Source organism: Vollenhovia emeryi, unplaced genomic scaffold, assembly GCF_000949405.1.
Source record: "Vollenhovia emeryi isolate VEMERY1.0 unplaced genomic scaffold, V.emery_V1.0 DF939120.1, whole genome shotgun sequence".
In the NCBI taxonomy this organism is placed as follows: Eukaryota; Metazoa; Arthropoda; class Insecta; order Hymenoptera; family Formicidae; genus Vollenhovia; species Vollenhovia emeryi.
This window is the reverse complement of record NW_011967246.1, coordinates 1,477,029-1,489,718: the sequence shown is the minus strand read 5'-3', so window position 1 is coordinate 1,489,718 and position 12,690 is coordinate 1,477,029. Positions and strand designations below refer to the sequence as shown.

Genomic DNA, 12,690 nt, shown 5'->3' with positions numbered 1-12,690 from the left:
TACATTTGTGGTCAATTAACCCAAGAGCAATATGTTAAATCAACACATGAATGTGTTAAACATTTAGCACAAAAATTTCAACCGGCATTTTTTTTAACGAGAAAACACAAATTTTCCAACTGTGTATGATCGTATCATGAAATGTTAGACTGTATAGCAAATATATTAAAGTTTGATTTTTATCGTTAATCACCATATCGTTTCAAAGAAAACAAAACTTAGTGAATTTCTGATTAGTTTTGGACGGTCGATTGTGTCTTAATTAACCGTTGACCGAGTCTGCCGTTATATGCACTTGTATCGTTTCGAACAATTGAAATACCGTGACCTTAGGAAAAAAAAAGCACAAACTGAAGTATAAATTTCCCGGCGTCAACTACTGTACAACATACGGCGCGCCGTTCCCTTTATCGACATACTTTATCGCCTTTCGGAAAATAATCGCGCCGCGGATCACCGTCAACGTTCGGCACGTTCTCATTGGACGGGGCGCGATAATGACGCAACGGCAACGATCCCGTCCCGACCATCTTACCGGAGCCCCGATAACAACAGTCGCGCGATAAAGCTGCTCCCGCGATTTATAGATCGCGACTAAAACCCGCGAGCTACGACGGCGAAAAAGTGTCGACGCGACACGAGGGAAGTCGCAGGACGGATCAAATATCGCGGCGAAATATCGATATAGCCTAACGACCCCCCCCCCCACCTCGCGAAATCGAAATCGAGATCCGGCGAACGTCGGACGGTACCGAAGTGAAGTGAGTGCGCGAGGCGGCAACATAACCTCGTCGCGTCGCAGTTGTGGACCACGATACCGTCTTTGTCGACTCGCCCCTGCCTAATAAGGCGAGAAGAGGAAAGGGAGAAGCCGAGGAGACCCCCCTCGATCTCTTGACGCGCGTCCGCGAGCCCGGACCTCACTCCCGTTTCCCGACGTCTCGAGGAGGAGGCGAGTAGCGTCCCGGTTCGAACGCACGGACAAATAATGTCTGACCCGCGCATAAGAACGCTCAAGATTAAGACAGGAGTAGTGAAGCGCCTCGCCAAGGAGAAGGTCACGTACGAGAAGGAGGCGGCGCAGCAGCGCGAGAGGATACAGAAGCTGAAAGATCAGGGTGAGGACCCGCGCGGAGAGGAAGAACGCGATTCCGCTTACCACGTGACGTTGTCGCGCTTCGTAACTGCGTCATACGTTCGAGTGTCTTGGCTGATTCATCCGATAGTAACAATAGTATATTCAATTGTGATATTTTTTTTTTAAGAGATGTCTTCGAACGTTTGTAGCGGTACATTTGTAGGAATGTAAACCCTCTACAAGCTGCTCTTTGCGTCTAGAAACACCTTGCGTTTCGTAGCTGCGTCATACGTTCGAGTGTCTTAGCCGATTCATCCGATAGTAACAATAGTATATTCAATTGTAATATTTTCTTTTAAGAGATGTCTTCGAACGTTTGTAGCGGTACACTTGTTTCATAGGAATGTAAACCCTCTACAAGGTGCCCTTTGCGTCTAGAAACATTTTGTATGAACAAATTAAAAGGCTTAAAAACATTTGTCGGCAATGTAAGATTATGTAATGTACAATTTATTAACTTGCAGAAAATTTTACTTAGCTACAAAATAGAATATTTCTAGGCGCAAAGAGGCAACATCGTAGATCAGGATTTAATTGATTTTCACTTGCAGTGTGTTTTTGTTCCTTTAAACTTGGTACCTTCGAAACAGCGTCACTGGCAAACTGCTATTAAACGGTTTTGTTAACAGAACACGTGTATTTTTGTAGACAAAGACAGCTACGACATAAAGAAGCAGGAGGAGGTGCTGCAGGAATCCCTTATGATGGTGCCAGACTGTCAGAGGCGCCTCGTTAAAGCGTTTGAGGAACTCAAGAAGATCCTGGACACCGAGCAAGACTTGAAGGAGGTCGAGGGTTACATTGAAGCCGAAAAAGTGCTGCAGGAGGCAGAGGAGCAGCTGCCGAAGGAAGGGGATATCCTGCAGATGTGCTAAGGAAGACAATGTCCGACGATCTTTGCTAAATTACTTTCAAATATTATCCGAATATTTATACCCCTCACCCTTACTAATCTGTTACAATTGACTAATTGTACACTTGAAACTACTGTAGTCTAAGTTCTCTACTTTTTCTTTCTTCGTTGTTGTTCTCACTCAGAGGCACGTGTACCAAACTGCAAACATGTACAGAGGTCAGTCTTTCCAAGATACTGGACAAACTTATGAAAATGTGCATTTTAATATGTACTATCCGGTAACTCAGCAACCGTACAACGTACAGCAAGCGTACAACGTAAATTACGGCGGGAATATATATTATAACGTTTATCCAAGCCATGTAACATGTGATAACAGTACTGTTAATAACGCGACGTCAATCGATAGAGTAAGAACGAGACGGGAGGACGAAAAGGCCATTGAACAGTTCCTTCAAGGGGCGGAACCGGCGGTTCCTACCAAGAGCAAGCGGAAAGGTCCGTGTCAGATCGCGGCTGCTAAGAGTGCGTTGATATCGGTGGCTAGGTTGAATAAACGCCTCGAGGCCGTTTGCGCGGAACTCGAGAGCGACGTTCACTTGCCGGAAGAGCAATGGCAGGAGAAGGTCAATGCCTGTAACGCTGCGAAGCATGAAATCTGCGAGATCTTGAGAACCGTAAAAGACGTGAACTTTTTGAGTAAAGTTAAGAAAGATTTAGAAAGGTGTAAGAATAAACGTACGAGGGAGCGGCGTAGAAGAAAAGAGTGGAAGAGAGAAAAGTTAATGAGGGAAGAAAGAAGAGCGAGGTTGCACGCGGAGGCTGACGCGTGGATCCGAAAGGAGCAGGCGGTAATCGAGCGGGAAAAACAGGAGGAGAAATTGCGCAAGGACGCGGACATGGTTCTGTCCGACGTTCGCAGCAAGAGGAGCGATGCGCGAAAGTATCTGGGAATTTTGCAAGAACTACAGAACTTACGAAATATCAAGGCGAACATCGCTCGAGCAAGGGGCGAAAAACTGTCCTCGGCAGATGACGGAGCATTCAATGATACCATCGGTAGTATTTTATTGTTGTAAAATTATTATTTTTAATGACAAGTTTTTCAAAACTCAAGATAAAAAAAGAGGCGCCGATAAACGCAAATGTAATGTGAATAATATAAATCTAATATCAATGTTTAATAAACAGATATAATTTGACAACTTAATATTTAATAAAAATAAAGTAAATTTAAAATGCGAAGAATATATAATAGGATATTGAATAAGATTTTGAATTGTCGGCTTTTTCGTGCAATTAATGATGAATGTATGTTACAGCTAAATTAACGGAACAGTGGACCACTTTGGATCACGAATATGCGGTGGAAGAACAGGAATTAAAATTGATGTTAAAAACAGATAACGAAAAGAGGATCGAAAAGCAGACGAAAAATATATTCGAAGATTGGGAGCATGTGCTATTTGGAACAAGTGTACTGGCTGCTGAACGATCTTACAAGAATGTGGATAGTTTTATTATGATTCGGTGTGTATTTAATATTAAGATGTAATTCATCCAAGATAATGTCATGTTAGTTTGTTTTTTTTTCAATTGGAAAAATCTTTCTTTGACTGTACCTTTCTTGTATTTCAGTACGGCATGGGATAAGTTCATTGGTTCGGAAAATGATGGGACAACAATTCCAATTGGATGGATAGTGCCCGAAAAACCATCTTCTGCTGCTTGGCAAAAATGCCTCAATAAGGAGACTTCTTGAAATAAGTGAATGACATGTTAATTTAAGTTTAATTAAAAAATAAAGAAAACAATTTGCTAGAATATCTTTAAGCCACGCGACTTGTGTACACTACGAGATAAAGTTTTTCATTATACTTTCGCAAAGATTGTCATACACGTTGAGAGAAATATTACTTTAATTTTTAAACAACTCAATTTGTTATTCTTTACTTATTCATCGAAGGGAATTACCTGTAGTGAAGATATTTAAATCGTTGCTTGCTTTACTTCGAGAAATTTGATATTAATGTAGTGTAAAGTTATGTACAGGAAAGTATTTTACAAAAATTATACAATTGGATAATATTTTGCATAAGTTAAACTAAATTTAATCTATATTCTTTATAATATCTAAGCTATATTTAAAATAATATCACGTTCCGTTTGAGCGGCGTTTGATGGTTCCAAGCTTTGATTCTCTTTTATGGCAGGCAAAGAAGACACTTCGGCGCCAGACAATATCATTTGCATTGAACCCTGCAATTGCGTCAGGGTTAGAATTAACCGCTCTTCCTCCTGTAACTTTTGCGATAGTATAGCAAACGTTTTTCGTGTCTCCTCCGACAGTTCGTCTAAATGGTCCTCGTACACATCTATTGAACACAGAGTAAGTTTCTTTATCAATGTAAGAAAAACACGAGTTTCTAAAGTCTAACAAAATAATCAAAACTTACCCATCAACACGTTCGCTACGTGCAACAGTACCCTTCCAAAACGTATGTTGCCGATGTATTTGTTTAAGAATTTAATAATGTTAACCAACGACTTGCCGTTTCTACCGGCCAAGGCTCGCCTCAAGCCCTCGCGCCTGATGAGCTCCTGCGTAAGTGCTACGGTGACATGCGGCATTTTATTGACCACATAATTCATCATGACACAGTCCAGCGCTTTACTATATTGAAAGTTTCGCAAGCAGGTGTCATGTTTGCTCATTATCTCTTTGACGTCTTGCTGCACGACCACGTCAATACTCCGCACGTGCAGATTTTCGCCCGCGTGTCTGTACGACATCCTCTTGCGTTTCGGTTTTATCACATCCTTTACATCTTCCTCGCGTCTCCTGACGGAAATCATACCATCTACCATACCGGCTACGACGGTTTCGTCGCCTGCCTGCAATTCAATGTTGACGTATTTAATCTGATACATTCATTTCTATACATCGCTTAATTTAGTAATAATAACGATACATTGTTTTTATATTGAACAAGTATAGATTCAAGCAAATTCTCATAGCGGTAAAAAAAACTTTTCTTACACTAATTCCTATGCTGAGAACCGCATTGGGATAGTCCAAAGAATGAAGGGTTTTATACGTTCCAGCATCGTAAACCTTAACGTGCCTGTCCAACGAACCAGACAGTATTCTATGACCGTTAGAAGCGATTTTCAGGCAAGTCACAGTCTTGTGATGTTGCGTGATTTTCGCGAGCAACTTGCCACCCGCGAGAGCGTCCCATACTTTGATATCAGTCCCACCTTGAAATTACACGTATACGTGAAGCATCAACCGTGTGAAAGTGAGGAGCTTGGTGGAAAACCAATGTTTTTTTCACATACTATAAACTAAGCTTTTCAAGCTTTTCAACATTCACTTGAATGTTACAGTTTGGCTAAGAAATTTTTAATTTTAGAACTTTGAATAAATAAAATTTGACTTGAATCGCTCTTCCACCAAACTCTTCAATTATACATATATTACACATATTATGGCAGAATTTGGGAAACTTTTAAAACATATACACGGAGAGAATTTCCTCTTAAAGTTTATCCTAAAAATCGTAGGACAACGTGGCATTTTGCAGAACTTTAGGCGAGTTTTCTTAAATTTTCCCATAGATTTTATTTGAAAAACTGAAATGCCGTGTTGTCCCCACGATTAACATGACTCTCGGGATGAATTTTAAGAGACAATTCTCTCCGAGTAGACACGCGTAAAATAATCAGGGTAACGCAAGTGTTATACCCGCAGACAGGAATATTCCTCCAGTTGGCAGGAAGAGCAGACTCTCCACCGGCGCGTCATGATTAACGCTCAGTATCTTCTTATTCGTTCTGGCGTCGTACATATTTACAATCTTGTCGTACCCGCCGGACAGTAGCACGTCGGTGGACACGGGGCTCACCGCGCCGGCTCTGACATAATCCGTGTGCTCGTTGAAGCTTATCAGCTGCTTCTCGCTGGGGATGTCCCACAGCGCCACGGTCTTGTCGTCCGAGAACGAGGCGACGTGAAGATCGTCGGCCGTGAAGGACACTCGGTGCACCGCGGCCTTGTGCCCGGAGAAGATCCGCAGCATGCTGTTGGAACCGATGTTAAAGAGTCTGACCACCGCCTCCTCTCCGCCGACGCACAGCAGCTTGCCATCTCGGCGGAAGCAACCGCCGTACGCGGCCTCCTTGAACCTGCTGTAAGTCTTGGTGACCAACTTGGTGATGGGATTGTACAGCTGCACCCGTACCGAGCAGGTTATCGCGAAGTAATGCGGCTCTACCGGCGAGAAGTCGATGTAGTCGATCGGGCCAAATTCTTTTATCAAAACTGGAGGCTGCAAACATAAAATTACTTTCAACAATGTGTCATTCTCTGCGCGTACAAGTTTTACAAGTGGCTGAGAGATGGCGAGTTTAAGAAATATCTTAAATGCATCTAACGCTCGTTATATAATCAAATGTAAGTATATACGGTAAGAACAAAGAGCGGACTTTACATGAAAAATATATTTAACAGTTCGTAACGATATCTATGTCGTAAATATTTAGGTAACTCAGTGGTAAACGGAATCTCACCGATCTTAGTCTTATTTGTTGCGGCGTATAATTTTGTGTATAAGCAACATTTCATAAGCGAACAGTTAATTGAATCAGTGAGAACAGAAGAAGAATGTGCGACATTTTTGTCGAAATTGAGTTAACACTGTATCCTCGCTTTACACGGACAGAAGTGCATTTGTTAAAAATATTCTCTTGATGGAAACCTACACTTCTCTTAATGGAAACCTACACTTTCAGAGGCAAAGTAGCACAAAACCTACTGAAACCTTCACATTGCTTAGAGAATAGTATTCTTTTTCTCAAATACATATATCATTTTATCTCACATGTGTCTTTTCTGTTCTGACAAATTCAATTCAACGGAGCTGCTGCGCCTTAGTTCAGATCGATGCTACCAAAGAGATCCAAATGTTCCAAGGTAAATAAGCTTTTCTCCTTACTTGCTACAACGTCAGAGAGTGCGAGTGTAAGAAAAGATGTGAGAACACGTGCTTTCGTCTCTCTTTAAGCCTAATCTACAATGTGCTTTCTGCATCTAGAAACATTCTATTTTATATAAACAAATCGAAACGCTTAAAACATTTGTCGACAATGTACGATTGCACAGTATATAAAATACAATTTATTCACTTGCGCAAACTTTTTAAATGTATTTAGCGACTACAAAACAGAATGTTTCTAGATACAGAGAGCACATTGTAGATTAGACTTTAGCTTGCGACGCTTAAAACTAGGGAGTCGTGTAGCATAATTTTAACTCGAGCTTTCTCTTATTATTATTATTACATCCTGGCGAACGATTGTGTTTTTCTTTGTGGAATGCGCCGTGGACCGAAACTTTCATCCTCCGGTTCCTTTTCACACTCGAGGCAAACGGATGTTTATCGCACGTAGGTTACGCACGTGGACGCGACCACGGCGAGAAGCGTCTCCATCGACCGAAGCAACAGCGTACCGTGTATTTCTTCCAATATATATTATCCTCGGTCAACTCCGGTCCCGTCCTGGCGAACGCCTTGGTATTTATCTTCTTGAACGACGTCATGTCCCGCGATTACTCGGAGATTCTGTGAGAACAACCCCAGCGTCCCAGCCCCCGGCATTTATCGCAATCCTCGCGGCGCGGAACGAATGGATCAAAAGACGTCGCCACCAGCTGGCGCCACTGTTCGCAAGTATGGCCGCTACGCCGTTGTCGGCCTAAGGCCTAAGGCCTAAGGCCGGTATTCATAGTCCGCTCTTATATTTAAGATCATCTTAAGTATATTATTAATGTGTTTTTAACCAATCACTGAGCCGTATTAGCGTTTTAAGACAACGCTTAAGATGATTTTGAAATAAGACTCGACTATGAATACCGGTCTAAAGCCTATCACACAATGCCAGAGGCAACAGGCAATAGGAATAGGGAATAGAATTTTTGACACGCTGGATTCGTCGGAAATTTTCTTCCAACCAATCCAACGCGGCAGAAATTGTTATGCGTGAATATTATTTACAGTGCAAGCAATCGAGAAAATTGGCGGATACTACGAATTCAATATTCGTCAATAAAACACCAAAAATAATCAGAAATTCATTAAATTTCGTTTCCTTGGAAACTCACTGACAAATTAACTTACGATGTACGATTTAATTCGCGCGTATTCATATGTAATAAATGAATGGATTTTTTACCAGATATAAAAAGAAACCATTCATGTTTAATTTCTCGTAATCGATCTCATATGAAATGTGTACTTACGTTTCGTGCTATGATTGACCGAAGCTCGTGACACGATTGACCAAACTCCGTGGAACGATCGATGAGACTTCGTGACACTTTGTATAACACCTCAGCACTAATCACACGCGACAGGAAATTAAGGGAACAAAAGTATACGATTGCACAAAGTCACTATTTGCACTCGGTATTCCTTGTAAAATCCGATAGTATGAATTTTAATCAACAGAAATCGATGTATAAATGTCAAATTTAAACTATCGATGGGTAAATATATTACATTCCACGTAGCACGTAATGTTACAGTAATATCACAGTAATGTTACATTTCCAATGGACTATTATAATAAAATACATCGAAAATGTTACTGTAATATTATTGATATATCATAGTAATATTACTGCAATATTATAATATTACTAATATATTTCGTAATATTATGTGGGATATAATTAAGCACGGATAAGATTGATTGATATTTAATTTTTCACTTAAACGTATCGCGATGATATTCGACTCAAAGTTCCGCGATCACGCGACGATATCGTTCACCGATTATTCGCAGAGAGCGATCGCGGTTTCCACCCGTTATACTCGTCGCGAACGCGTACCGAGAAAAAACAATACGATATGCGGAGCGGCGCGGACACAACCGACTCGTTCGACCGTCGCCGCGTGAATGACCTCGAATGACGTGAAAACACCTCGGCCGAAAACCGAGCGCGGATTCCAAAAAAACGACGTAACGTACTTTATAGTAAACACAACTCGGTCGCCGAGCCGGGATTCCAAGAAATGACGTAGCGCCCGACCTCGCTCGAAAACAATCTATTGTGCCCGAATCAGTCCGCACGGATCAGTCGAGCGGGACGGACGGTTCCGTGTGTCTTCGCGTCGCGATCATCTTTTACGAGAATCTTGATCATCTACGCAACGCGATCGTCTCGTACAAGACTTGTTAACGTCAGAGACGAATATCACGGGTCACTTGAGTACAGGAGAGCCGCGAGGATATCGATTGCGCGTCAACGTTCGCACTTTTTCGCGCGTATTTGCGCACTTATTCGAGACACGTCGCGCGAGTGAAATTGAAGTGAATTTTCCAACGCGCCTTTGACTCGTGTAGTTCGCGCTGCCGCGGCCGCTGCGCGTCGAGATCCAGAAGAGACGCGAGTCGCACTGTCGTTCGCACCGCCGATACGAGTGTCGCGGGACGATGTGCGCGATCGTCCCCCGTGTCGTTAAACGATGCCACAGCCGTGATCGAGCTCCTCGATTCCGCGAGTACCGTGGGACGTCGTGTTCGTCCTTCTCGGAGAACGTACCTCATTCGATAAGTAAAGTGAGTGAATCGTGAGGAGACCTGCGAAGGTGTCGATTGCGTGCGTCAACGTGCGTCAACGTGTCGTCAACGTGCGTATTTTTCGAGTGAGCGCGTTTATTCGAGACATATCGCGTCGTTGACTCGACTCGCGTAGCACCGCCGTTGTAGCGTCGCGCAGCGACGCCATGTTGATCCGTTCGAGGAGCCCGTGGACACGCAGCGGATCGGTCTCGTGCGTTGGTCGTTGCGTCTCGCGGTACGCACAATCGCGGTAAGTTCGCTCCATTGTCCAGTATAACAATCACGCGGCGTAGACTCGACCGTCACGCGTCGGTAATCCACCGGGACGCGTGAATCTGTCAAATCTCGGCCGAAATGTCTCGCGCGGTCGGCGTCGCTGCGGCGCCGGCGTATCCTCGCGCGCCCCCGAGTACACCGAGCTCTTCAGTCTTAATTCTCATCCCCTCGCGAGGGCAGCGATACCCGAGTTTCCCACGCGTGATGCGCGGCGAGAGGAAGGTTCGCGCGAAATCGCCCCGTCGAACGCACGAATTCGGTTGCCTTTTTCACGACGCGCGTGAAGTTAGCTTCGCGTACGTCCGCGAGTCCTTCCCTCCAGAACGTGCCCGCTCAGCGAGAAATGACTCGTCCATCGATGTCGATGGACGAATTATTTCTCACTGGGCATCACTTGGCAGTTGGCACGACGCCACCTCGGCAGATGCGGCTCGTATTCTCGCGCGCAATTGCGTCTCTCGTTCTCGTTGCAGTAAAGTCCGCGTCGATTAACACCGGGAGTGCCGTGTCGTGCGTTACTTCGGTAATTAGCGCGCGCGATCGTAAGATAGCTCCTCTTTCGCGAGTGTTGTGCTAGTGTGAAATGAAGGAGTCCGAGAGGAGGTGGCGGCCTGGGAGGCATCGGGCGACGGCGGAGCAACTCTCTGGTGAGTAGAATTATTGATGCGTTATTCACGCGTCAACTTCATTTTCCCGCATCATTTTTTATTTCGTGTACAATTAATCTGTTTTCCAGTTTATCGTCGAATCGTTTGATTTCACTGTAATTTTGAATTAATAATTAGAAAAGAAGAAAAACTTGAAATTTTGTGAAAATTTCTTGTGAAGATCTTTTGCAAAAAATCTTTCGCAATGTAATTTTTTTCGCATCTTTCTCTTCTCTCGAGTAGAAAGTTCGATATGTTTAAAAATCATATTTTGCAATATTGGTTTCGTTGAACACTGTTATAAGATCAACTTTATATTTATTACAGAATCAACGCAGTTACGTGGCAGATATACAACTCCGCTGTTGCACATCGGCTCGGTGAGTAAGAATTTGTTTTTATTGATGTTGAAGAATCAGCAGAGAAACTGATTCGAATAAAGAAACTCGATGGAAATGTGACTTCGGATCTTTCGACTTGAACTTACAATAGAAATTGTAAAGAAATTTACCGTTCCTGGATTATACAAATGAGAAAGTCACTGGTTAACAACGAGAAAGAGGATAATTACAATTAATATTATACATATAAATTGCTTATCTTTTCGTGTGCGGCCGACAGTGTCAAAGTGTAAGCCTTGACACGGGCGGTAACGTTGAGACTTGTGTTGATTATAATTGAATCAGACGTTTCGTAATGTCACTTTAAATGTATGCGTAAATAAAAAAGATAAAATGTTTCTAATTCGTCACGGATAAATGTTGCTCCTCGCAAACGTTAGAAAATTTTATCACGCTTAAAAATATAAAAACGTGTACTTTCCTTCGAATATGGATTTATCGTAACTTCCAATCGTTTGATAAAACGATAATATTCGTGCGTATAAATATATGATGGTCAATGATAAAACTATTGCTCAGACTATAAAAATTGAATTTGAAACGTCCAATTGTAGCGAAAGGTTCAAGTAGTAACTAAAAATCTTACGTGCTGATTAATTAATGAAAATAACTTAATTAAAAGAAAATTTCTTTTGATCGAAATGTCTTGCTGTTGTAATCAAAACAAGTCCCGCCAAAAGCTAGGTTCATATGGCTCGTATTACCACAGTCGATAAATATTGCGTTTTGGTGCATGTCCGTGCTACATCCACTTTTCGACATTATCAATAAATCACTTTTTGGTCCGTGTCCGTGCTGCATCCACTTTCCGACATTGTCGATAAATCGTTTTTTGGCGTATGTCTGTGCTATATCCACAATTTATGGATGTTAAGACAATGGCTACGTTCAGCAGAAAAAACTGCTTTGCAACTGTTGTAAAATTCGTGAATCTGATTGGCGTATGCTCTTAAATTCACTCAAGATTAAGAGAATACACCAATCAGATTCACGAATTTTACAACAGTTGCAAAGCAGCTTTTTCTGCTGAACGCAACCAATGTCGAAAAGTGTATGTAGCACGGACACGCACCAAAAAGTGATACTTATCGACTGTGTCGATAAGTAGATGTGTCTCCGTAGTTCTTACATCCACATTTGGTGGCGAAAATCGGTCTCAAGTAAACCCGACGGCATGGCCGCTCTCAGGCTTCTCTCTGAGTGGGTGTGATGGCGCTGCGAGTCAGCGCCATTTCAGAATTCACTGAATCGGCTCTAGCAAGTTGACTACTCCCAATTTCTACTCCTTTTTCGTTTGATATAAGCGAGAGAATTCGCGTCGACTGGAACTGCATTTCGTTAAACCGAACGTATGTAAAAGGTAAGACGAACATGTGAAAAATTAAAACATGTAAGTTAACTTGAGCTTAATAGCGGGATAAGAAAATAATAAAAATGAGAGCAGCAGTCGCGCATGTTTAACGTAAACGGATGGAGGGACTAAGGTTTAGTTTTTCATATCTTCGATATCCCGCAATAAAGGAAAATAAAATGATTTAGCTTGACTCTGTCAAGCTAAATCATATTAAGGCTAGAAAAAGAAGTAATCTGGAGAATATATTATTAGTTAAAAAAAAATTATTTATAATAATATTATAGATAATTATAAAAGACGTTAGGACTTGAAGGATAAAATAAAAAAAAATTATTTTTTTATTTTTTATTCAGATATTTAGGAGGCATATATATATAAAGTTAGAGATTTCT

General features: G+C 42.1%; 3 protein-coding genes across 3 annotated transcripts; 2 read left to right on the top strand and 1 right to left on the bottom strand.

The window, feature by feature from the left end:
* Positions 1-558: 558 nt before the first annotated feature.
* On the top strand, positions 559-2,130 carry LOC105570493 (tubulin-specific chaperone A). Its single transcript, XM_012027727.1, has 2 exons — positions 559-1,118; positions 1,787-2,130. Exons 1-2 carry the CDS (start codon positions 989-991, stop codon positions 2,011-2,013), a joined length of 357 nt encoding a protein of 118 aa, XP_011883117.1. The 5' UTR covers positions 559-988; the 3' UTR covers positions 2,014-2,130.
* Positions 2,131-2,185: 55 nt separating this feature from the next.
* Positions 2,186-3,924, top strand: LOC105570492 (U11/U12 small nuclear ribonucleoprotein 59 kDa protein-like). Its single transcript, XM_012027726.1, has 3 exons — positions 2,186-3,053; positions 3,317-3,524; positions 3,633-3,924. The coding sequence occupies exons 1-3, from the start codon at positions 2,201-2,203 to the stop codon at positions 3,754-3,756; spliced, it is 1,185 nt and encodes a 394-aa protein (XP_011883116.1). The 5' UTR covers positions 2,186-2,200; the 3' UTR covers positions 3,757-3,924.
* Positions 3,925-3,995: 71 nt separating this feature from the next.
* On the bottom strand, positions 3,996-7,685 carry LOC105570491 (U3 small nucleolar RNA-associated protein 15 homolog). The gene is made up of 5 exons (XM_012027725.1): positions 7,507-7,685; positions 5,743-6,325; positions 5,035-5,255; positions 4,451-4,889; positions 3,996-4,369 (listed from the first exon to the last, which is right to left on the bottom strand). Exons 1-5 carry the CDS (start codon positions 7,594-7,596, stop codon positions 4,128-4,130), a joined length of 1,575 nt encoding a protein of 524 aa, XP_011883115.1. The 5' UTR covers positions 7,597-7,685; the 3' UTR covers positions 3,996-4,127.
* Positions 7,686-12,690: the final 5,005 nt, after the last annotated feature.